Here is a 23,184-nt window from a genome sequence, read left to right on the forward strand (position 1 = left end):
TTGGTTTGTTCTTTGGATCTTAAAATCCTCTGCTAAAGAATTTTTATTATCATTGATTCTCGAAAAAGCATTGGCCATTCCTTTGCGTTGCAAACAAAATTCTACAACTCTCAATTATAATCGGTAGAATAAATATAATACACTCTTCAAAAATTTGCCCAGCCTCGAACCCTCCAATTCCCCATCAACTTTCCTCTCGAAAACTAGCAAATCCAAAAAAAAAAAAAAAAAAAATGACCCACCACGAGAAATACATCATCTCGCAGCAGACCTCGCAACGTCACCAAGGATGAAAACCAAGCAATTTGTCGTAAATAAAGCTAAAATCAAAACGCCGAGCTGCCACCCACGCAATAAAATAAAAAAACCTCCACCCTAGCTCTCGCATCGTTTCGACCTCGTTGTCCCGCGCTGAAATAAATAAAAAGTAAACCAGCTTCCACGGTGAAGGGAAACCAATCGATCCGCCGTCACTCTAATTAAAGATGACGGCTAGCTGTCGTTGCCTGCAATTACGGGTAAACACGTATCAACGTGATATGAAGAATATATAGACGACAGAAAGAGAGGGGGGGGGATAAAAAAATGTCGAATCGCGTCGGTGCGTGTCTCGTTGTCGCCAGCGACTTAGTCACCCCGATGATTAACCGTTAGAGGCGCGATTTGCATGTTGCACAAACCGCTGCCGGACGAGTACGTTAACGAGATGCAATGAGAGCCGTGGAAAAAAAAATCGCGAAACGGTTGCGGCGATTTCTCGAGCGATCGCGAGGAGTTGGTCGCGGATCGGCGACCGCGTCCTTCGAAACCGGAATCCAGGCAACAAGTGGTTCGTCGACATCGAACGAGGATAATCGTTTCGCGATCGCGCGTCATTTAATATTTTTTTTTTTTGTTCTCCCTCGTTTTTCCTTCCCTCCCCCGTATGTGGCACGATAGTTTCGCTGGTCCCGATTAACGCCTTCGATTAACGCCGATTACTGTAATCAAAGGCTACCGTTCACTGGTGAAAGGTCTCGAGCTGCCCTCGATCGGTATCGATAGAGATGTACAGGGTCGTTTGCCAATGGACAGCAAAGGGGGAATGCAGGGGGGACTTTGTTTCAAAAGGGAAATGAAAAGGGGTAAACGTATATTGAAAATGATATTACGGTTGGTTTAGATCGTTGTTTGTCAACGTGGTCGATTGGCACTTTGAAGTGGACGATTATCTGACTATCTGATTTTGGGTGTTGGGCGATATGATTATTTTAAGTGAATTAATCACGAGTGTATTATTTAATACATTTCGGTTACTATGGATGGAAATTGAAGTTGCACTTTGACGTTTCCAAGCATTTATTTATTATATTCCGTACTATACTTTCGTCCATGAAAATTGCTAGTATCTCTGCTTCCTTTTCAACTTGTACAAACTTGTATAATTTTGAATAACCGGTCATCAGAAATTTTCATCATGATTCTTGCCAACGATCCACGTGCCGTTTGCACGTGCCCCCCGACAGGCTGGATGAAAGTAAACCCCTGGTACGTTTACCATTTGTTACACAAGTACAGTAAAAATAGCAAAAATATTTCCATCGCATCTCCGTTAAAAAAGATTTAAACAACGATAAAAAAATTCTGTCGGTGTCAGTAAAAGGAATCAATTAACATTTACAGATATGTTAATTACAGCTGTCACTTCATATATCTCGTACAAACACCATCGTGTCTGAAATAAAAGATTGAAAACATGGATCTCACTTGTTCCTAATTTCTCGAACCACATCCTCCGCTAAAAATTCATTTTTGCCCAAGCCTCCTAATTAATTTCAGCAAACCGACATCACCTGTTAAAGCATCGCTTCGGTAATAGAAATCTGATAAGAAATCTCCGCACTAGCGTTGAACAACGAGCCCAAGCGCCTCGTGATCGACGTCCGATAACGGGATATCGAGTTGAACGAACCGCGAACCGCGCGTTGACGTCCTTGAGGCCGCGAGTCAACCATAATTAATAACAATCTCGGCGCGCGATCGGAGCAGCTGCGAAACGTGCTTCGTTGCGCAACGGATTTGCGACAGTTGGCGAGTTACAAAAGCGGGTTTAACGCACTCTGCGTGGAAAGTGTGCGAAATGGCGCCGCGACTTTCACATTCACCCGAGGCCGTTAATTTACTTTCTACGTCACTGCAATCGCGACTATGTGGAGCCCGTTCCTCTCCTCGCGAACGAGACCGATCTCACGCTTTTCTCGCTCGCGAAACGCCTCTGTCATTTTCTTTACTTGCCTTCGCGTTTCTAACGAGGGAAGGTCGGAAAATTTATTTATTTATCCCTACACGCGAGAATGTTCACGATACGAGTCCCTTTCATTTATAGAATCGATTCCATGTTAAAAAAAAAATGGCTCGAAAAGGTCCAATGAAATTTTTTCGTGCGAACCTTCCTTTCCGTGAAAATTAATCTTAATACAATAATAATTCATAATCAAAATCGATATTATTTTCCAACCAACCGTAAACTCCTCGCAACAGAAAAGTGAAGTGACTCCGCTCGCAAGGCATCTTCAACCCCCTCTTTATTCGCAAACGAAGCTCCCCACAAGAAAATGTAATACCGCGATTTTCCTTTAGTTTCTCGCGCAGAGCAACCTCCTTCTCGTCCACGCCACGAATCACCTCTCCTTCGCGTACAATTTCATCCAGGAATATCGAATCCTACTCTCGCGGCAGCCAGACACGGAATATCCCCCATTGTTCTCGCGTAGTTTTTGATTTTGCCTTTCATTCCGCTCGGGCGAAGACGTTAAAAATTCTCCGGGGTAGTAAAAAGCAACTGAAATCCAAACAATGCCTCTCGCACGTTTCCCCGAGAGAAGATCGATGATTTACGGGGTTGAAGGGTTCGCAGCGTCCAGCCAAATTTCGTAACGGTGGAGGAAGGAAACAAAACGGGAAACGATTCCATCGGGACCCTAACTGTACTTAAAAAGGCAAGGGTTCGTCGTGCGTGGGTAATATCGGTCAGTAAAAAAAAAAAAGAGGCAAGGGCTGCCGAAGGCCGGTAACGGGTTTAAAAATTCGTCTTCGAGTCGCAAAGTCAATTTCCTCGGGGTAATCCTTTCGCGGACAACGACGGTCTTGCTCGTAAACGCGTAAAGAGCCAAAGGATTAGACGAGCCTACCCTTTTTTATTACCCCTTTCCCTTATTCTTTATCTGCGCCGCGAAAGCGGATTAACCGAGAAGGAGGCGCGCGTAAAAAGCTGTAAAATGTTTCACTTTTTTAACGAAGCCTCCCAATTTTGAAAGTCACTGGAACGCGTCCCTTTTTTTTTTTTGCCCTCCTCAATTTTTTTGCCGACGTTCGTTCTAGTCGCGAGGACGCGCTTTTACCGAATATTTTTTTCCGCTTTTTTATTGGCCCACTCCGGCACTCGACAACAAAACGGGAGGGAAAGAAGTCGCGCATTCGACTCCGTGAGCCGTGATATATTGCTCAAGCCCGAACGAGACCGAAAGAGTTAATTGCTTTCTCTTTCTTGGTCGACGATTCGTCGGACGGGTCGGTACTACCTGAACGTGTACACGTTCTTTCCGAGGCGCTTTCGTAAGGCTTTTTTTCACGCTTTTCTATGGGACCAGGGCGAATCTCCGAGGAGTTTATGGACGTTGTTTCGAAAGTCGTCGCTCGCGGTGAGTAGGTACGGCGTATACCGCGTGGTAGTTTCGTATTCGTGGTCTTGGGATTTATTTAATGTTCTCGGCCCTTTCTAATTGAGTTCGCTTGGTGAAATATCTAAAAATGTTAGTAAGAAATATTTAAGCTACGTTTGCTCATGTTTAATTTAATATATCACGAGGCATTGGACTCGTAAATTTATGAAAAGATTTTATGACGGACCAGAGAAATATTGAATTGCCAGTAATTGAACTACATTATGACGTAGATATATTGCCTCGTAATGTAAAGTCACGTTGAAAGCCGGATTGTGTTACCAGGAAATTTCTGGAACAAAGAGCCAGCATTTTCCTTGTTGTTACAGCATCGTGCCGTAAATTTCGTTGCTTAACAATTTGGTACGCAAATACGATATCGCTCCAATCGGTCGCTCGAAAACGAGAAACAAAGTCGTACGTAACAGGAATGGATCGGCAACCTACGCCTACCCGGAAAGTTTACCTTTAATTCCACTGCTCTTATTCTGGGAAACTCGCAAAAAATTCTGATATTAAGTTCCGAATAATAGTTAAATTAATCATTAACTTGTTGAAGCAATTTTTGGGAATATGATTTTTTTTTTTATACAGATGAATCCATATCTCTTGCCGCCCATGGTGAATGGAGCAGCATCTCAGATTTCGTGCAAATTATGCAATCTTTTGCAGTATCTTACTCGAGTCTTTACTTAAGTATCACGCACGTATCAGCAGGGTTCGTATCTCCCATGTCCGTTGTCGTTGAAGAGTTCTCTTCATGCGAAGAAATCTATCCATGCGTAATCCTGAATGATCATGTATTGGCTACCTCACCCTGTACATATATTCTGAAAACTGCGAGCAAGGAAACTCGTTTCCGAAACCAACCTACAATTTTGACTACAACCAAGATACAATGTTCGCGAACGCGCGAATGGTGTCGCGAATGGTTGCTTGGCTGCAACGAGCGACGCAATTAAAAGAGAAGTTCATACCGGGATCGGAATCAAGACACCCTCGAAAAATCCATATCTCTTGCCGCGAAAAAATAAACTACGTGCGAACGACACCGTCGAGCTTCTTTGCCGAACTCGTGGCGCACCGAAACGTCCAAAAGGATAAAAAAGAACTCGCCAAGAATTCCCACGGAAACTTCGCTTCCATTTCACCCCTCCACTCTCTCGCCCTCTATTTGCATGACGCGCGAGTGCGAGGACTTCAGAAAAGGTTGAATTATCGAGGTAGAAAACGCGCTCCCAGTGGTCTAATCAGGCCGAGGAAAATGCGCGCGAAAAGTGACGCTCGTCGCTCGGAGTGGGAGCGAGGGTGGAGAGGGTTGGTCGAAGACAGTGACGTCACTAGGGGGCGAGTACCCGACCAGATGACACCGAAACGACCGTCCACGAAACCGAACTTCTGGCAGAAATTTACTAATTTTTCCAATTACGTCTATCTATTTTAAACAAATTTTCACACTCTTCTTCTATGCGTTCGTTTGTAATTATTTATATTTTCGTTTCCTGTATGCATTTTTTCTTTAAGACAAGATGTATTCTTAAAATCAAAAATTGTACTTTCTCGAAACATAAATAGAGATATACAAAACGAAAGCGGTGACTGTGATACAGAAATAAATAAGAATGTACTAAAATGAAATGCGTAAAGAAATAATGCAAGTGGAGGTTGAAAGGAGCATGAAATAAGTGTAAATCTCATCTCGTTCATCCTTGGAGCAATCACAAAAATGCGTTTCATTAGAAAATGTTCTACGTTCCGACCTCGCTGCTGTCTGGTCAACGTAATTGGAAAGTAACTCGGAACAAGGAAAATGGACAAGACATTTCTATGAATATCATGTTTCCTACGGCAACGTTTCTTTTCGTACGGTGAATCAATTTTTGTACGATCAGTATCCCTCGAGAGGTTAAATAGATAACCCGTCAACCTTCGCGTGATACTAACCCCCAATACAAAGCCTCGCGAAGTCCCATTTTCTACTCACGAACTTAAAAAAAAAATCCAAGAGGAACCGAAGAACAGCATTTGTCCGAACGAATAGATCGCGAAACTTGTTTTCATCCCGAACGATAATCTCTGGCGTACCTCTGGCGACGCTAAGCGTAGCGACGCCGCTGGTCGTAGAGTCGCTCGGATTGCGAGCGCCGAGGTCGCGGGGTCGTTGACCGGCGAGGGTAGCACTCACCCTAACTAGGCCAGCGGATCTGTCTTTCTCTTGCCTCCGCTGTTCCTCTCTTGACCCCCTCCTGCCGCCAAGTTCTCCGTTCCCCACCACGAAGCACCGTCGATTCTCCTACTCGGTCGTCCTCGCCTCTCTCGGACGGTCCATGGTTCTGCTATTTTCGCGGGGGCCACTCGACACGGATATATGCGGTCCGCCTACGTTTGGCGGGATAATTTATGTTATTGAGGCCGTTCCACCCTGCCCCCACCACGTGGCGCGCTCGAGCTGCCGGGTAGGAAAGCTCGCAGCTTTTTCCTACCGATTCCCCTACCTCCCCCATCGTCCTCCCACTCCTGCTTCGAGCTGGCCGGTCCACGCACCCGCGGAGGATAAATTACGATAATTACAATCGCGAGGAAGCTTTTATCGGCCGGGAATATTCCCGTAGACGAGGGTGTGCGGTTATGGTAGGGATCGGCTTGTGACAATTTTCTGGGAGATTTATGTGTTTTGGAGCAGATCTTTTTTTCTTAGGTAAATTGGAGCGCGGAGAATGGTTCAGAGTTGAGCGAGGATTTCAGGTGGCTTCGTGCTCTGAAAGCATGTGGTCATTGATGCGTTTTCGGAGCAGTTTCCTTTTTTTTTTTAAGTATATTTCAATATGTCGAATGGTTCGAAGTTGAGTAAGGGCAAGATCAACACCTTGATCTACTATAATCGCAGGTATGAAGTCCCTTGCTTCGATACGACGTGTCTGGCTCGGGCTTCTCGTGCACGACTCCAATATCCGCGCCACGAGTCTCACACGTTGGTATAAATCAAGGGAGTGATTTCGATTTATTATAAATATTTGTAAAAATCTAGAAAACTATTTTTTTCACGCGATATTTTTATCATCAGTTCCGCAGTTTCTGTGTAAATGTGTCACAATTACGTCATCCAAAATTGTCCCTTCTTATATACGTCTACGGGCTTCGGTTGCAAAAGTTGGAGAATTTTCTGAGCGAACCGCGCGCTAGTCTATACGGGGTTCGTTGCCGCGTATTCGGACCTAAATAGGCCGGTAGGTAAAGTGTGTTAAGCGTCGTTGTCAATCAGTATCTTCCAATTGTACGCATGTCCGTTTCAACGGAACGTTTATTTTCAAATCAAGGCAATATTATGGCCGACAATCGCAGCGTGCACACGTTCACCTTTTTTTTTTTTAAATTAAACCGAATAAATGACTAACAGAGAGACTGATACAAAAATAGCATCTTCTCATCTCTGCCGCATCTATGCAGAACTTTATATTTCACTTTTATTTTATTTATCGAGTCCACAGACTATTTCATTTTGTTTATGGTGTATATAGAGTATATAGAGTTCTCTCTTCCAAATTACAATTTTTTGGCCTGATTACGGGCAGGAATGAAACTGTCACGATATTATTAAAATTGACAGTCTTCTTTCGCGACCCAAATAGTCCCTCGCCTGTCAAGCGATTCTCGACTCTCTTAAATCTTTTTTTCCTAAATAAACAAGTTTAATTACAGACCTCGTTTTGCCCCATATTCCTGGTTCATAACTGCAAACCTCAGTTTACTCTACATTCAGAGAATCAAGGACGGCCAGAATAAAAGGAACAATGCGCGTCGCACCGGGACGAAGAAATTCAATCGCGATCGGTCTACTTTTTGCCAATTATAGTCGCGCGAATCCTCGCTGGTAACGAATACGTCCGCGGAGAATAAGAGGGACGACGGTAAACAAATTTCTCGATCTGTACATCCGAACGCGATGCGATAAAATAAAACGAATGAAAAATCAATACGGTCGACTGTTTCGAAAATAAAAAATAAAACTTGCGAGCTTCATAATTTTTATCACAAATTCCTACCATATACTTCTGTTTCCATGTACTTCTTATTCAACTTTGTCTACGTTCCACAAAATTCTACGCAGGTATACGCATACAAATTTGTACACCTCTTCGAACCGTACACAAGCATGTCCACCAAGTTTGGTATCTCTACGTACGTCTGTTCCCCCCCCCCCCCCAAAAAAAAAACATTTGTGAAGAATGTCTCCTCGATGAAAAGCGTGCAAAAGGTAACGCGCGACACTTATCGAACCGGTAGACGGTTGGACCGGACGAAATCCTGCAATTTCGTGCGCGAATCGCGTCGTAACACCCCCACGCGATTCTATCACGGTGCTAAAGCAGTAAGAGGACAAAATTACCGAGCTCTCGAGAAGAGGAAGAGGCCGCGGTGAAAAGCTTGGGGGTGGGAGGGTGGTGGCCACGGTGTAGATATAATATCTGTAGCAAGGGGCGACAGGTTGGTGGAAATGCTATACTTAGCATCCCCGGAGGGGTGGGGGGTGGCAATACCGGGACTGGCTGGTGGGTCAGAGGTCGTTGCCCTAGGGGTTGCCACCCACTCGCCCCCGCCGGCCACCCTTCATCCGTAACCTGCTCCTCAACCGAGTTTCCGGGGGGTTGACTGTGCGAGTAGTCGCGAAAGCTTGTTCGAATTTCCGCAAAATACGCGCCATCCTTCGTTTTACCCCAGCGTTGGCTCGATTCGCCTCGTTTAAGTTGGACGAATTCGCTCGACGAAGGTTTTGTTCCAATTGCGTTACGTCATTTATCACCGTGCGAAAACGTAGGTGCTCGGAAAAAGAATTTCAACGGTTTCCATTCGACGAAATAATTAATCGAGGTCTTCTTATTAATTCGAGGCTTATTATTAATTTGACAGTTCTGATAAAAAAAAAATATGACACAGGACAATGATACGCGCGATACTCTTGCTCTTACAGAATCTCATGGATCGTATGCGGACAGTTCATTTCTCGTACCGAAAATTAGGACAGCTAGCTGACAGGTAAACGCTAGGAATAAAGATACTATAGATAAAACGAGCGAGGATAGAGGCGAGCAGTTTTCACATCCACTATTCCGAGTTCGCGTGGTAAAATCTACGACTCCTTTATACGTTCCAAGCTCGACCTATATCTGATATAGCGATCCTTAAGGGTACTTATTATTAATCTCCTACTTTTCTCTCGTTTCCATGTCTTTCGCATTTGACAACTGAACATTGTACTCTCCCTGCACGCCATTCTCCGATTTAGGCTCGAAGCACTATTTCACCCCTGTAACTGCAGTCGTGCTGATATCAGCGAGTACGGTTAGGTACTATCGACTAAGACTTTCAGAAGGGAAAGGGTAAAAAAAAAATACTGTTCATTATATGTGTCGTGCAACAGCGGAAAATAAAATAGCTTCAGCTTCTAATTTATTTTAGTCTCCCATCGGAAACTCGATATAAAATATATCTATACGATAAAATCGATGCGCCGAATGTACTCTGGATCGTGTTCGGCTGAGACAGTTTGCTCGTATCTAGAAAAATAGAGGATCTCGAGGAAGCACAATTGGTGCTCGGGGACCAGTTCGCCAAGATCGGGGGGTTCAATTGAACGTGTCGTTGAAGAGGGAAAGTTCGTCTCATCCTCGGTGGCGGAGACACAGAGAGAAAGTCGCGAGTCACGTATGTGTGAGCCAGCAGGGAAACGAACTACCTGGGAGAAAGAGAGAAATCACTCCCCGCGCGAGCCACGATTCCCTTTCATCGGCATCCGGACGGACCACCTTCGTCGGTACTTTAACTTCCTGGTTAGATCACTCTTACTTTCTTCCAGGTGAACCGTGACTCGATCGCCGCGCACCTTTCGAGATCGCAAAACGGAAGACAATGCATCCGACGTTACCTGGCGAGTGTACCTGTTACGCGGATACCCAGTCACCTAATTTGCATCGTGCGGAAAGGGGATTCTAACTGGATGAAACTTTCAAATAACGCGCGAATGTAAGATAGACGATATTATAGTTATAACTTGTTACTCCAATTTTGATAAATTGCTCTAATTTTATATTTGTTCGTCACGTCCACGTTTAATAAGAACCGAAAGCTAAATTATAGAAAGAAATTATATTTTTCGTCGAACATAATCTATCTAAATATTTCCTATTTTTTTTTTTTTTTTTTTTTTTTTTTTATATAGCAAATTAAATTTGTTCGTTCTTAATATAATATTGTTCGAAGGAGTGAAATCAACCCTCGAATACAATCGGACTCTTCTTTCCCGTGGGATATCGTCGAAACGACCAAAAGAATTCTTTAAACGAAAAAAGAATATCAATCGAATTGTGCACCTGTTTTGTAACTAATACCGCGCGCGGTGAAAGCGAACGTCGAACCGTGAATCATTCGAAAGAGGAACGATCGCAACCGTGATACGAGATCGCACGTTTCGGTGTCCCTATCTCCGGCTGCGTTCGAAAGTTTTTTCGCTTGCGAGAGGGCGTAGACGTTGAAGGACAGGTTGCTGCAAACCTGGACACTCAGAATTTTCGAAACTCGGGAATTAGAACGGAATCGCGCTTCCGTTGCGAAAACCACAAGGATACGCTTTTTTACCTTCACTTCGAAAAACTGCCAAACAAGCTCGCGATCGACCGATGAACCAATCGCACGGCCATTCTTTATCGAATCAGACCTTGCCGTGTGGTTTGTTTACAGATAGTCGCAGCTGTGTTTTTATAAATTAATTACGAAGTAATTACAAAGTCGCCATTTCTCGGGAGATGAAACTGACTAAAATTGGTTTGCGATATCGGTTTGCGATAAAGGCTTGATTTTCGGACTCTAATAGAAGAAAATATTTGTTTCATTCAAATGTTACTGAAAATTACCGACCACTGCAAAAGTTACTCTCAAAAGCTAACGTCGTTGTTGTAAATAAAAGTTATAATATTGCAACTTTTAATACAAGAATATTTCCTACTGAAAACAAAAAAAAGAAAAAAAGAAAAGAAGAAAATCACGAAGCTGTCACTCCCTTCTTCCGGATGTAAATACCTAAATAGCCACCCTTAACGTGTGTTTCTCTCGAGCTTCCCAGCTTCTTACCGAATCCCTCTGAAACCCTCTGAACCCTCCGAACCGCCAAGAGGAGGCTCCCCAGATTTTTCGCGAAACCGGTTCACCGAACTCCGCGCTGGTAAAGAAGCAGCGCGAACGTGCGCTCGGGCTCGATAAGGGTCCAAGCTCGGGAGCGATAAGAGCCACGACACGGTTCGAGGTTGTTCACCTTGGGCGCGAACGGTGGAAACGGGATGGAACGATCAAGAAAACGAGGATGCCGAGCTCTACGCAGCGCGAATCAACCGAAAGAAATAGATGCTAGGAGCGCGAACGCGGGAAAAGGAGACGCGAGATTAGATGAAGAAGAACAGGACAAGGAAGGGATGGCGGGGGAGGAGGAGGTGACGGAGGAGGAGGAGGAGGTGTAGGAGGGGATGGGGATTGTACTCTTATCGGGCTTCTCGTCGGTTTGGCTTGTGACGTAGGGACGTTGCGAGATTAGAACGACCCCAAGAGCAGCTCGGAGAGTCGACGAACCGGTCCCTGATTGGGCGATGTCGAGTCAACGCTCCTCTCAGGTGGGGGCGGAGGAGGGGTCCGTTTGGAGAACGGTGGGAGGCGGGGGCGGGAAGGGAGGGTACGCGTGGACTGGGAGAGGACACAGTGCATCAATCGAGGTCACTGGGGACCGGGAGGAGGCCAGGCCGTTGCCCGTGTGTGTCTTGCTTTTGAGGTTAGCCAGTCGTCGGCACAAGCGCAATTAGAAAATGCCCAACGGAGTTCGCCGCGGTGTCGAAACGAGCTTTTTTTTCCCCCCACCGTGCGTTATCCTTTGCCGAGTTTTCGCGCTTTAGCAGGGGTCATTCGCGCGCTGGAGAACCGGCCACCGAAAAGCGCGCTTCGAGAGGTGTCGCGGTTAGGTTGGGACGGCGATGTTTCGGCGAGTTTTATTTACAAGGGTGCGAAGTCGTATAGTTGTACTTTGTCACGATTCTCTCGTTAGGGATGCCAGTAGTCTGTTGGAGCCCACTGGTTCCCCTTCTGATAAAAATTTTGAAATATCGATTGCTAGGGAAATGGCAATAAGTACAAATAGTTACCGGAGCAACCATCCACCATCCTCACTGATGATCCTCCCATAATTCTCCGTCTGCAAACATATAGAAGTCACGAAGACGACTTCGTCGTATTTATTTATTCTTCGAACATTCCACAAATAGCCAAACGTATATGTACATATTTGACATATGCAGAGTATCGTCCGTCCACGTATTCGGCTATCGGTCCAAACATCGAACGAGTAGGCGAATAGTAACCGCCTCGAGGCTTCGTCGCGCTCTTGGTGCAAGAATGCGCGGTCGATCGCTTTTCTCAGCTGAGGATCGCTCGCCACGAGTAGCGTAATTTTAGCAACGCGCGATCGATTGACGCAACGTTTCCTTCGGACCTTCTGCATACCTTGGTACGCAGGGTTACTCGTTGCCGACGACGCGATTTCAAAAGACGCGTGATTCGGGCGCGGGGATGATTCAGCAACTCGAGGACTCGAACCTGCCCGACACTTGGCGCTCACTTTTTCGCACGTGGTTTTTCGCGATAATCTCGTTGAATACGTGCCTCGCGATTCGGAGGAAGGTCGACTTCCTCCGAGTATCGTGGTCGTTGGACGAGTTTATTTTCATTATGGAAATTATTCTTCTGTGTGACGTTCAAGTTTCTCTGTTATCTGTATTCTTGATCTCTGGAGTAATCTCGTTATCAGCATGCGTTGACCGTGGTTTTAGAGCATGGTCTGTAAACGTGTGCTACGATCCTACCCGAATTTCTACCTCTGGTCTTCTTTCCAGCACGGTATGGCACGAGAGACGGAGCAACCCCACCGGACAACCCATAGGCAGGCAATCTGCGCGTCGCACGGTCGACGAAATCCTCGGAGAATTCGGCCGTGCAACGGGACGGAACAATTGAATCGGTAGGCGAACGGGAGATCTCTCTCGACCCACCTCATAGTTACGCTCGTTGAGGCAGGTCAGTGCTCCGTCAGCGGATGCAGCGCGGTCGAGGAACAGCGCTGGGGAAACGGTGAAAGCATTCCACGGCTCTCAGCGAGAGTGATCACGGTCCAGCAGCGTGGCTAATGTACTTTCACCGGGGGGACAGAAGGGGAGATCGGGGAGGGAAAAGAAATCGGAGAGCGGGAAGAACGAGGCTGAGAGAGGGGCTCGCGAGTAGGTAGTCCGCACGTAATTCGCTATCGCGAGGTTACGTAACGGGGCCTACGAGAATTCTCAGCCGGTTGAACGGACCTATGTGTACGGCATATGTACACGCGTTTGTATGCGCGGTTTGTCACAACAGCCGCTCTCTTTCTTTTGTTCGCGACCAACGGTGCACTTCGCTCCAGGAGCAAATTCATCGCGAAGATAACAACGTCTAGGCCCCCTAGAAGCTACCGTCGACTCTTTAGATTGATTTCCAGGATTGAGGTCCAGGGTATGGGGGATAAGTGTCTCTATAGTCAAATAGGGGAAAATTGTTTGCTTTTGAGCAAGCATTCTTTGAAATGTATCGTATAAATGTATGTATAGAAAAATGTACCAAGGAGGACCCACATCGAGGTCAGAATAATTAATAATAAATGCCCAACATCTGGAAACATGAATTCCACGAGTTTTTACAGGAGCCTTCTATGCCGACTCCATAATAAAAGAAAAACTCTTTAAAAAGTAAGTAGTTTCAACCCCTTGACTACCTCGCGAACCCGACCCTTCGCAAACAGGGTACCACCTACCAAAAACATCGGTTATCATCGATCCATTTAAAGGCCTCCATTTTCCAAAGTGCGTCGAAAGCCGGCAAAAGTACCCCCAAGTCCGGTGTGCATCCAAGCCTCGTAAAGGGTTGATAGCTCGTTAGAGGCTCGTTTGCGCGTGGCAAACGGAATGGCCGTGTCGCAGCCCCCGAATCGTAGGGGTCCCGTTCGAAAATGGAGAACGAGGGAGGCCGGGGACGCGAACAAAAAGGGTGGGTGGAACGCTTATGAACGGCTGATTGTAACTGTACAAAGAGCGGTAGCGCATCAGTATCTGTTACGCGGGCAGAACAGGAGGGCGAACGGAGCAGAGCGTGTGTTGGTGACCTTCGATGATAACCGTAGGTGGGGAGGTTGGTCGAGTAGCTAAACTGTTCGCGATAGGGGAAGGGGTGGACGAGGGACGTGGCGGGTTGGTTGAGAGACCTAACCCAGTTCGAGTTTGTTGAACCGACCCGGCGGCGATTGGCCACACGAGTCGCGGAGTTCACTCTACATACTTGCCGAACGGAGGTAGGAGAAGGCGAGATGAGGCGGTGGGGCGAGGTAGCGGGCCGCTCGGTTAATTTCATCTTGCCCCAGTTACGGGCCAGGCAGGGTGAACGAACTAGCCTCGCGCCAAGGCCCCACCGACCTATTTTCCTGTTCTACGGACCGCCCGCGAGGAAAAGAGACCGAACGCCTCTCTATACACCCAGTGGCGTCACTACGTTCACCGTCACCAACCAAGGAAACTCGTCATGCCACCCCTCGCCCACCTCCACCCTTAAAAATCCTCGGGTATCTGGTTTGCGCCGATGCTTCTTGTTGATCACGCATTGCCGGCGATTGGGAGTGTGACTGGCACGAGCCACGAGATTAAAATGCAGAGTACACGCGTATTTACATTCGTACAGCTTTGCGGGGGCGAGCGGAGAACTTGAGGTATTGGGGTTTCGCGAACCTAACCACACTTTTCGTAGGTAGGCCAGAAGTGGAAACTCGCACGACCAGAGAAACTTTGATTTTTAATGATACTTTAGGTTTTGGAGAACGGTGTTCAACACCTCCTAAATTAAGGGATGAAATTAAGAAGATCCGAATATTTTCTTCTAGTAAATTCATCTGGACCAATTCCTATCGCACTAAAATAATAGGCCGTCATTTTGGAGTCACACTCCCCGGTGACGCCACTGTGTACACCGAGAGTTCACGAGGAGTTCAGGCTAGAGTGAGAAGACTAGATCGGAGAACGAGAGGATACGTGGAAGCGACGAAACGAGATAGAGAGGGAGGCAAAGAGAACGCGTAGGGGGAAAACTCGTAGGGTGGGAGTCTCGATAGAGAGGCTCGCTATCTAGGCTAGAACCGCGAGCAAAAAGTGGAGAGGGGAAGGCGTAAGCGTCGGAGGAACGGAGAGGTAGCGAGAGCGAGAAGGACGGAACGATCTACTGTGTGTAGAGGGAGAAAAATTGCCAGTGCGCCGAGTGGAAGGCCGCCGACCGAGGGCAACGAACTAGCCTCGTCCCGGGCCCCGCGACCTACATTCCAACCCCGCTGGAAAGTGAAACCGTCTCTTTCTCTATTCCTTCCTACCTGAATCGCGATCTACAGCTAGGCGAGGAATGTTTTTGCCAACCTGTCGGTACACCACGCACACGACCCTGCGATTCGAAATCGACACAGATACAGACACACACGAGGGGAAAATAATACTCTCCCTTTCGTCAGGCGCCGAGCATGCTTCGCGTACGCGGAATGGTACACGTTTCTTGCTTACCGGCCAACACTCGTCCCAGCAGATTCTCGCTATCCTGCGGTGCCCCACGATAACAGACTTGGCCCGGTTCCTTCTCGTCCAGTGGCTCGCTGGAGGGTGACAAAATGTCGCCTGACGATTGTTGTTCCTCCGTCGCACTGCCACGAGGCTTGAACTTTTGCACGGTCATTTCTCGACGCGACAGTCTTCCGGTTCGCACTGACTCTACCCTCGCCTGGACTTTATTTTCCTATTCTGTCAACGATCTAACGTCCCAACAGTCCTGCCGGCAGTCTCGCGCGTAAACACGATCGGAGCTGGCATAACACGGTGTTCATCAGCGTGGCCAGAAGTCGAAACGATGTTTTCCACTTTACTTGACAACTCACTCTCTCCTCGGCCGCGAGACACGCGGCGCGAAAACTGCCCGAGTTTGTTTTGGTTCGAAGATGGTTCGTATTCGACAGCGTACGGATCGCCAGGAAAAACGAGCCACCCCCTAGTATCGGAACACTCTCGCTTCGCGCACGCTACGACACGACTGTCCACGACGAAAACTAGCTGTTGCTTTTCCTATGGCGATCGCGTGGTCCTCGCGGTAACTGCAAATCGAAGCTTGCACGTTATTAGTTGGTGTGTTGTGTGTGGCGTGCGATGCGGTGCGCGAGTGAGTTCGCCGCGGCGTGGTGTACCGCGGCTTCGCGGCGCCTGCGCGCAGAACCGCTGATGGACACCGGTGTGGCGCGCCATTCCCGCACCCCCCACCTCCCCCACCCATTTTCGAACCGCGACTTTTCGATATTTTTCCCTCCCGTCATCCCTAGGATCGTGTCATTGTACCTGCCAAAATTATCCAACCACGACGGACGCTATTTTCTTTCGAGAATTGGAAATTCTAAATCGGACCGCTGGTTTCTCAGGAGACATTCGATTATTGCCGATAACATTTATTTATATGAAACCGTTGCTTATTATTCGGCGTATTTATTTTTCCTTTCGAGACTGCGAAATGTTACATCTCAGGGGTAGCTATTTCAGTTAGTTTCAGGGTTAATTCTATTTGTACGTTTCTGAAAATCACGATTCATCGTGTATCTACTATGTGTTTATTTACTTGAAATTATTGTTTAACGTACAAGATATTTGTTCGATAGTGTTCCTCTGATGAGTCTAAATGGTATGGGAATAATCAAACCGCCTGATAAATTGCTCGACAAGAACACTTGCGAACGACAGTGAAGCTATCGTAGGCAAGGGAATTGCATCGTATACTTTGCGAGATTTTTGCAACGACTCCAAATAAAAAAAAAAAAAATGAACCTTCTTCGTAAATCTCACAATTATCTCCACTTGCTCCAAAAAAAAGAACATAATAATTCTTCGAGGAGTTCCAAGCAAATCTCTTCAAATGTCTTCAAAAGTATTACAAACTTGTACGAAATGTGCAAAATTCGCATGAAATGCCAAAAATATATATAATCGATTAAATGAAAGAGGCTGCCTGTATCGACTAAAAGAATTACTCCAATTTTTCTTCCTCGTTCACGACGTGCGCCAAATGACTCGGTGCAGCGGTTTCAACGATCAACGTTTAAAGTATCCTTCCTCCAAGGAGGCAAGAGCGCGATCGATGCCGCGTCAACGGAAAATCTATTACCGAAAAACAGATTTTCAACAAGGGGGGGTCAGATTGATAACGACCCAGGCTTATCGAGCAGAATTAAGCCCGCGATAGCGCCCTCAAGGCACGTCCGTTTCATTCCTATGGCCAATTGGCACGGTTGACCCGTCATTAGGATCAAGGATTTTTATCGGCAGAACGAAGAGGCTTGGCCTAGCCTTTATTATGCGTGCACGCGTCCACGGCTGACGGGGTTTCGCTAAACGCCGCGTATTGTCGCGACCGCGGACCTAAACGCGCTTAGAACAAAGTAAATTTGTAGTCAAGGATCGCTTCGTTCACCATGAAACCGGTGGTCCTATTTTACGCGGCTTCCAACCTCGCGCCAAATATATAACGCGGTAACTCAAAATTCCGGCGCTAAAACGACGAACAAAGGTCGAGAAACGTCGACTCGAATCGCGTCTCCAAATGTTTACGTAATACTCGACGAAATTTCTGTGATAGAGAGTCCGCGGATGACGATGCCAGGTACGCTCCTGATCGGCGTGATACACAATCAGTGAACACAGCGCGTTCCCCTGCCACGTCGTTGACTCACTAACACTCGAAGAGTGAAAGCAACGTAACCCCTGGCGGGCACGTACACGGGAGCATGTGTGCGTGCGTTCGCACCTTCGCTGAACACGTGGGTTACGTCTACGGAAAGGAGAAGTTAGATCACAGGTGAGCGGGACTCTGACGCGCGCCTAAACAGAGCGCCTCCCTAATGCGGCTCTCGCTTGGGTTAGGCCTAACCTGTCCCAACTTTGGCCCGTTAACCATTAGTAGAACCTCTAGCCTCTGCTTTTACTATCTAATCTAAATTCTACTCTTGCTTAAAAAATACTTGTTTACAAAAACGAATATAAAAGTGCGAGTGATGCTGATGTGTAATCATCTTTCTTATTTTAACAAAATTAGTAATGTGCATTAAGATTCATGTTCTTGGAAGATCAAGTTAGAAATTTGAAATATAAAGATGGCTAATAGTTCTGCAAATGTTTAGCAATAGATTTAAATAAAATTATTATCTTGAAGACCGTTATAGCGCACGTTTAGTGATAGAGAAGGGGACAAGAAAATTATTTGTTTCAGGAAACGAGTATGGTAATAAGTAACACGAGTAATAATGGACACGTTATCCTAATTGGGTAACTCTAGTTATCGACGACGGAAGGTTAAGCTTAAATTGATGCAAACTGGGCGCTGTCCAAGCTTAACCTGCCCTAACTACGAGCCTTGAATGTACAGTTAGAATAAAGCAGCCAGTGTGACGGACTTTAGTATCGTCTAACGGGAGTACTACTAGCTCCAGATGGATTCCTTTCGGAGTCCAAGCTCGTCTGGTTTCACTCTCGCTATCTAACCGTTTTTTTTTTTATGCAGCAGCCGATGGACCATCGTTACTTGAGCCCTGATCGTTCCTGTGAGACCATTTGATGTTTTAAAACTCAGGTTTAAAAATAATATTTCAGCTGAACTTACTCTTTTGTACAATTATTTGCCATGCCTATCAAAGATGTTCACTAAATGAAAAATTGATAAATAAATAAATATTTTAAGTTTAACGAATAAAATGATACGTTATATTTTCAGTATTCTGTACTTGGAATATTTATTAGCCGAGAAACCACACGTACCAATATAGGACAATGATTTTAGGTTCGCCAAGGGTTAATCGCTTGTCTTGCAACTCAACGATCCGAGCGCGTGTTGTTGGGTGACTTCGTTTTGTCTAGATCATGGTCATCGTGCAAATCGGTTAAACGGTTCGAATTGAATATATTACTATAGATTGTCAGACCCAATGTGACTATTCTAAATATAATCGAAGCTTGACCTACCCTAACGGATTGCGACCATAGAGACACGCCATGATCGAGCTCAAACGTTCAAGGAGATAGCCGACGATCTTCTTTTACAATTTCCCTTCATACTCTTTACGCTTAAATACTTCTCGGAGCTCCATAGGATTCCATTAGTTTTATTGCCAAAGGGTTGATCCAGAGCAAATGGAAATTGATTAATATTAATTATGACGAACTGGTGTTTCAGCTAGCAAATATGCCATCATATTATTTTTTTTGAGAAAAGGTGATCAACTTCCAGAAGTAAAATAAAATGTAGAGGAACGAATCATTTTGTACCAGTGCTCCTTAATATTTCGCAGAAATTAGAAAACTCAGATTCATCGTGTTTTATCGTTCCTCGTGTTTAGATCTTTCGCAACGCGCATTACTGGTTTCCGTTACTTGAGATGCGAGTAAAAAGAAAAAGTGGTGCTGCTCAAATCGCTCGATAAAACCAGGGACGCTCAGTCTCTCGACGCTTTTCCGTCGCGATTCGTGGTTAAATGTCCCGAGTTGAGCACGGGACCCCTTTGTGTGGCCAGAGGGAAGATTTATCGCTGGAGGATTCTAGGTTCCACGGCGAGCGTGTAATCGACCCTGCCAGCTTTACCTGGAACACCTGTTTGCTGATCTCTCTGTTCTCCGTCAGACCGCGCCGTGGAAAAGGAAAGCAGAGGATTCTGCGCTCGCGAACGGAGCGCGGAAGAAAAGTTTTCCCTTCGTGAAAGCAATCCTCGTCCAATGGAGCTAACAGGCTCCGGTCGTTGGCGAACTTCGTTAAGGGTCTTCGTTCTCTCAGAAAGTGGAAAAACGGCGGTTAACATATTTTAGAGAAGGAACGAGTCCTGTTCCTTTGTGGTAAACGATTTTGTTACGACTGCTCGATAGTTCCAATCCTTTCGATTGAGTTCGCAACTCTCCGTTGGCGTGAATTTTATTTTATCCTTCGGAACAGAAATTTAGGTAATTATTTTTACAATGAACAGCTCGAAAACCGGCTTTATATTATTATCCACAATGTGTTGGTTTTCGACCAGTTTATCGAAATAAATAAAACTACATTAAATAAACATATATTATATTCTAATAAAATGATAATACAATTAATATATATACACACGTGTTTACACACACATACAATTCAACATTGATGTAATTAAAATTCCAACCGATAAATGGTTGAACTTTCAGAGCTATTAAATGTCTTAATAAGAAACCATAATGCTCGAGTCCTTTAGAATGTTCCCACCGCGAGGATAAATTTGATCAGGCTCCTAATTGGGAATATTATGCAATTCAAGGTTAACCCGAACGGTAAGTAGTTTTCCATATTCAGGTTTGATACGTTTTTGGAAAGTTACCAACAGCATTGGGGGCATAACGAGCCAGATAAACGTTTAAGAAGACACGGTGAAGAGGGGGGCAGAACCGTGGAACACCGACAGAAGGTGGAGGGCCAGGGGTAATTGAGATGTAATGCTGGAATCTTGCACGATAAGATAGTAATGAATTGCGATAATGAATAATGAATCATACTTTCTAGGTCTTTGACTCGGTCTCTATGCAGTCGAATCAAGTATTCGAGGAGGTCGGCTGACTGCACGATGGATGTAATAACGGAATTACGTAATTTCGTTGAGAACACGCTTCGCCTTTCACTGGAAGCCGAATTTTCAAACAAATGCAAATTTGATTACAGTGCAACGTCGTTTTAATTGTATAATAGAAATAAAAGTATACACATTTACGAGATATGAAATATGTGAAATCTCAGAAGGTTCAATTTATGTTTTTAATTACTCCCAAAAATGTAAGATTTCTGTCGAAGAATTCGATACTAAATACTTGTAAAATGCGAATCCAAGATTCGCGAGAATTTATTATTGAATTATTAAAGAACAAAAGAATGTTCATTATTGTCTCTTCAGAGAGCACTAAACACACGCGTGAATTCGTGGCCATTAAAACGAGATCATGACTCGCAGATTTCCAAAAATTCTCAGGGGGTTTTCCGACATTTCGAGTCGCCAGGTAGAAAATTTATGGTCGAACATTGAGTTGAAGCGGTCACGGGGTTGCGGCCAAACTTTATGGCTGCGGTTTTCGCGCTCTTTTCGTGCGATGACCATAAATTTTGAAGAACGGTGCCCGCGTTACGCACTCGTAAATCACCCGAGAAACAGCGAAACGATTTTCGTTGCTTCTTCGAGATACCTGTCGACGGGGGCTTCCTCGACGCCGCTATTCTGACATTCTTTTCTCGCCAACAAAAACGAAGTTCACCCCCTTGAATAGATTGCTTCCCAGAAAGCCATCAGTTTCACCATTCAAAATTAAATTTTTCCCGAAGAAACAATGGCGCGATCGTCGAAAAGGATGGATTACGGAGCCAAGGGAGCCAGAAACGCGGAAATCGGTCGCAATAGCGACACGTAATCCGCCAAAAGGCGTTACGCTACCGGATACTCAATGCACGGATAAAGTTCTTTCACCCGTCGTGAACGCGTTTACGTTGCCACACCGAACCAAGCCTCGTTTATCGACCGATCGATCCACGGATTTATGCGAACGCCGCGCAATTTTATGGTAACCGGGTCCCGTTTCGACTCAACCAACCGATATTGCCCGCGTTGTTTTCGCGGACAAAAAGCTTGCCACGGGTGGTCCGATTCGGCACGGCGATACCGACTCGTATTATTGCCCGCGGACAGAGTCTAATTCGAATCCGAGAGATAAACGAACTGACCTACCGCAAACGGGACGAACAGCGACTGGATTTCATGGAAACGATTTTTACCGACGCTTCTTAATTCTACTCTCGACGCAATTGGCGCTGTAAATCCTGGCTCGGTTTCTAAAATTCTCCATTTTATTTGTCGTCTATATCTGGGACGGTACTGTTGATAGGTGGAGAGTTGGTTAACGTTGGAATTACCGTGGAGAATGTATACTCGTTGAACGTAGTATCACATGCTTGAAAATTATGAAGGTACTTTTTGGAAATAGAATTTTACTCAACGCAAATTCCTGTAGAGATTACTTGTAAAATGAATTCTTTTTGTTGCATAATATTTTGAACATCATTTTCTTCTTGTTAAATTTCGAATAAAAAATAACGAAATAATTCTAACGAATCGATATTATTTTCATTTTCAAATAGCTGTATCGAGAGTAATTGTTCAAAATTAATGATCTCGAATGAATCGATATCATGTTCATTGTCAAGTGACTACACTAAAACTAAGAGTTCAAATAAATTATAAAATAAATTATTTTAAACGAAGTGATACTACTTTTATTTCCAAATTATTACACTGAATCCAGCAATCCGAAATAAACGATCTTAAACGAATTAGTGTCATTTTCATTTTCAAAGGAACTAGACTGAAACTAACGGCCTAAAATAAATGATTTCAAATATCCATTTCTCGGTTCCATTTCAATTAAAATTTGTCCACACCGGGTGTTCGCGAATTTCAAAAATGTTCTCCGCGTGTTATCCGCGGGGTATTCGACCGGCAAGGCGGTCGATTTAGCGAATCGAACGAAACGTTGGGAGTCGGTGACCGGTTGCGCATACCAACGCGGCTCATTGAGCAATTGCATCTGCAACGGCGAGTGCATGTGCGAGGCTGCATCTCGCTCGAGCAGCACGAGGAACGATTACGCGACGCAACGTTTTCGAAACACCTCCGCAACTTCGTTCTCTTTTCTGCGCCCGATCCTCTCTCGTGGGAATATATTAAATTAGAGGCGTAAACGGATCGATGCTCGTTAAAGGAGCAACGCAATACATTACGTGCAATTAATAATTGCCCAGCGACAGAGATTTATATTGTTGGCAGAGTACTTCAGCGATGCTAGAACATGCATTACTGTTAAAGTGAAAATTCTATTACGCTAACGTTTTTTCATTTGAATGAAATCTTTTTTCACTGGTTCAATGGTTTCTAGAGATTAAGTGTGTTTTAGGGTGAAAATACGCATAAACCGAGAAAAGGCATACACGCGTCCTCGTGCGCACGCCCGCGCTGCCCACACGTTCGCGGGCCATTCAACGGGGAGAATTTTATTGCATTCTGATGCAGGCCTACTTGCATCGAGACAATGGCTCCAGCGAGATATGCAACCGACCAGGACAGATACGTCGGTACAACGTACTCGCGCCGCCGGAGAACTCGCGTGGGACTTCGTCTTCTCTGGCGTTGCGACAGCTACCCACCGGTTGGGGAAATTTTTGACGAGCAGGTTGCGCTTTCGATTCCCGCGAGTACCGACGATGGGGAAAAATCGCGACGCGATTGCGATACAACCGATTCTAGGCGGCCTCGAAAAATCCA

At 45.5% G+C, this 23,184-nt stretch overlaps 1 protein-coding gene across 1 annotated transcript in view; it reads right to left on the bottom strand.

The window, feature by feature from the left end:
* LOC128887112 (nuclear hormone receptor E75-like) overlaps positions 1-15,885 on the bottom strand; it is a 96,512-nt gene extending 80,627 nt beyond the window's left edge. Inside the window, exon 1 of the mRNA XM_054142610.1 lies at positions 15,353-15,885. Within this exon, the coding sequence (XP_053998585.1) occupies positions 15,353-15,521 (169 nt within the window). The 5' untranslated portion in view covers positions 15,522-15,885. The remainder of the gene's footprint in view (positions 1-15,352) is intronic.
* Positions 15,886-23,184: the final 7,299 nt, after the last annotated feature.

This window comes from Hylaeus anthracinus, unplaced genomic scaffold (assembly GCF_026225885.1).
Source record: "Hylaeus anthracinus isolate JK02 unplaced genomic scaffold, UHH_iyHylAnth1.0_haploid 11985, whole genome shotgun sequence".
In the NCBI taxonomy this organism is placed as follows: domain Eukaryota; kingdom Metazoa; phylum Arthropoda; class Insecta; order Hymenoptera; family Colletidae; genus Hylaeus; species Hylaeus anthracinus.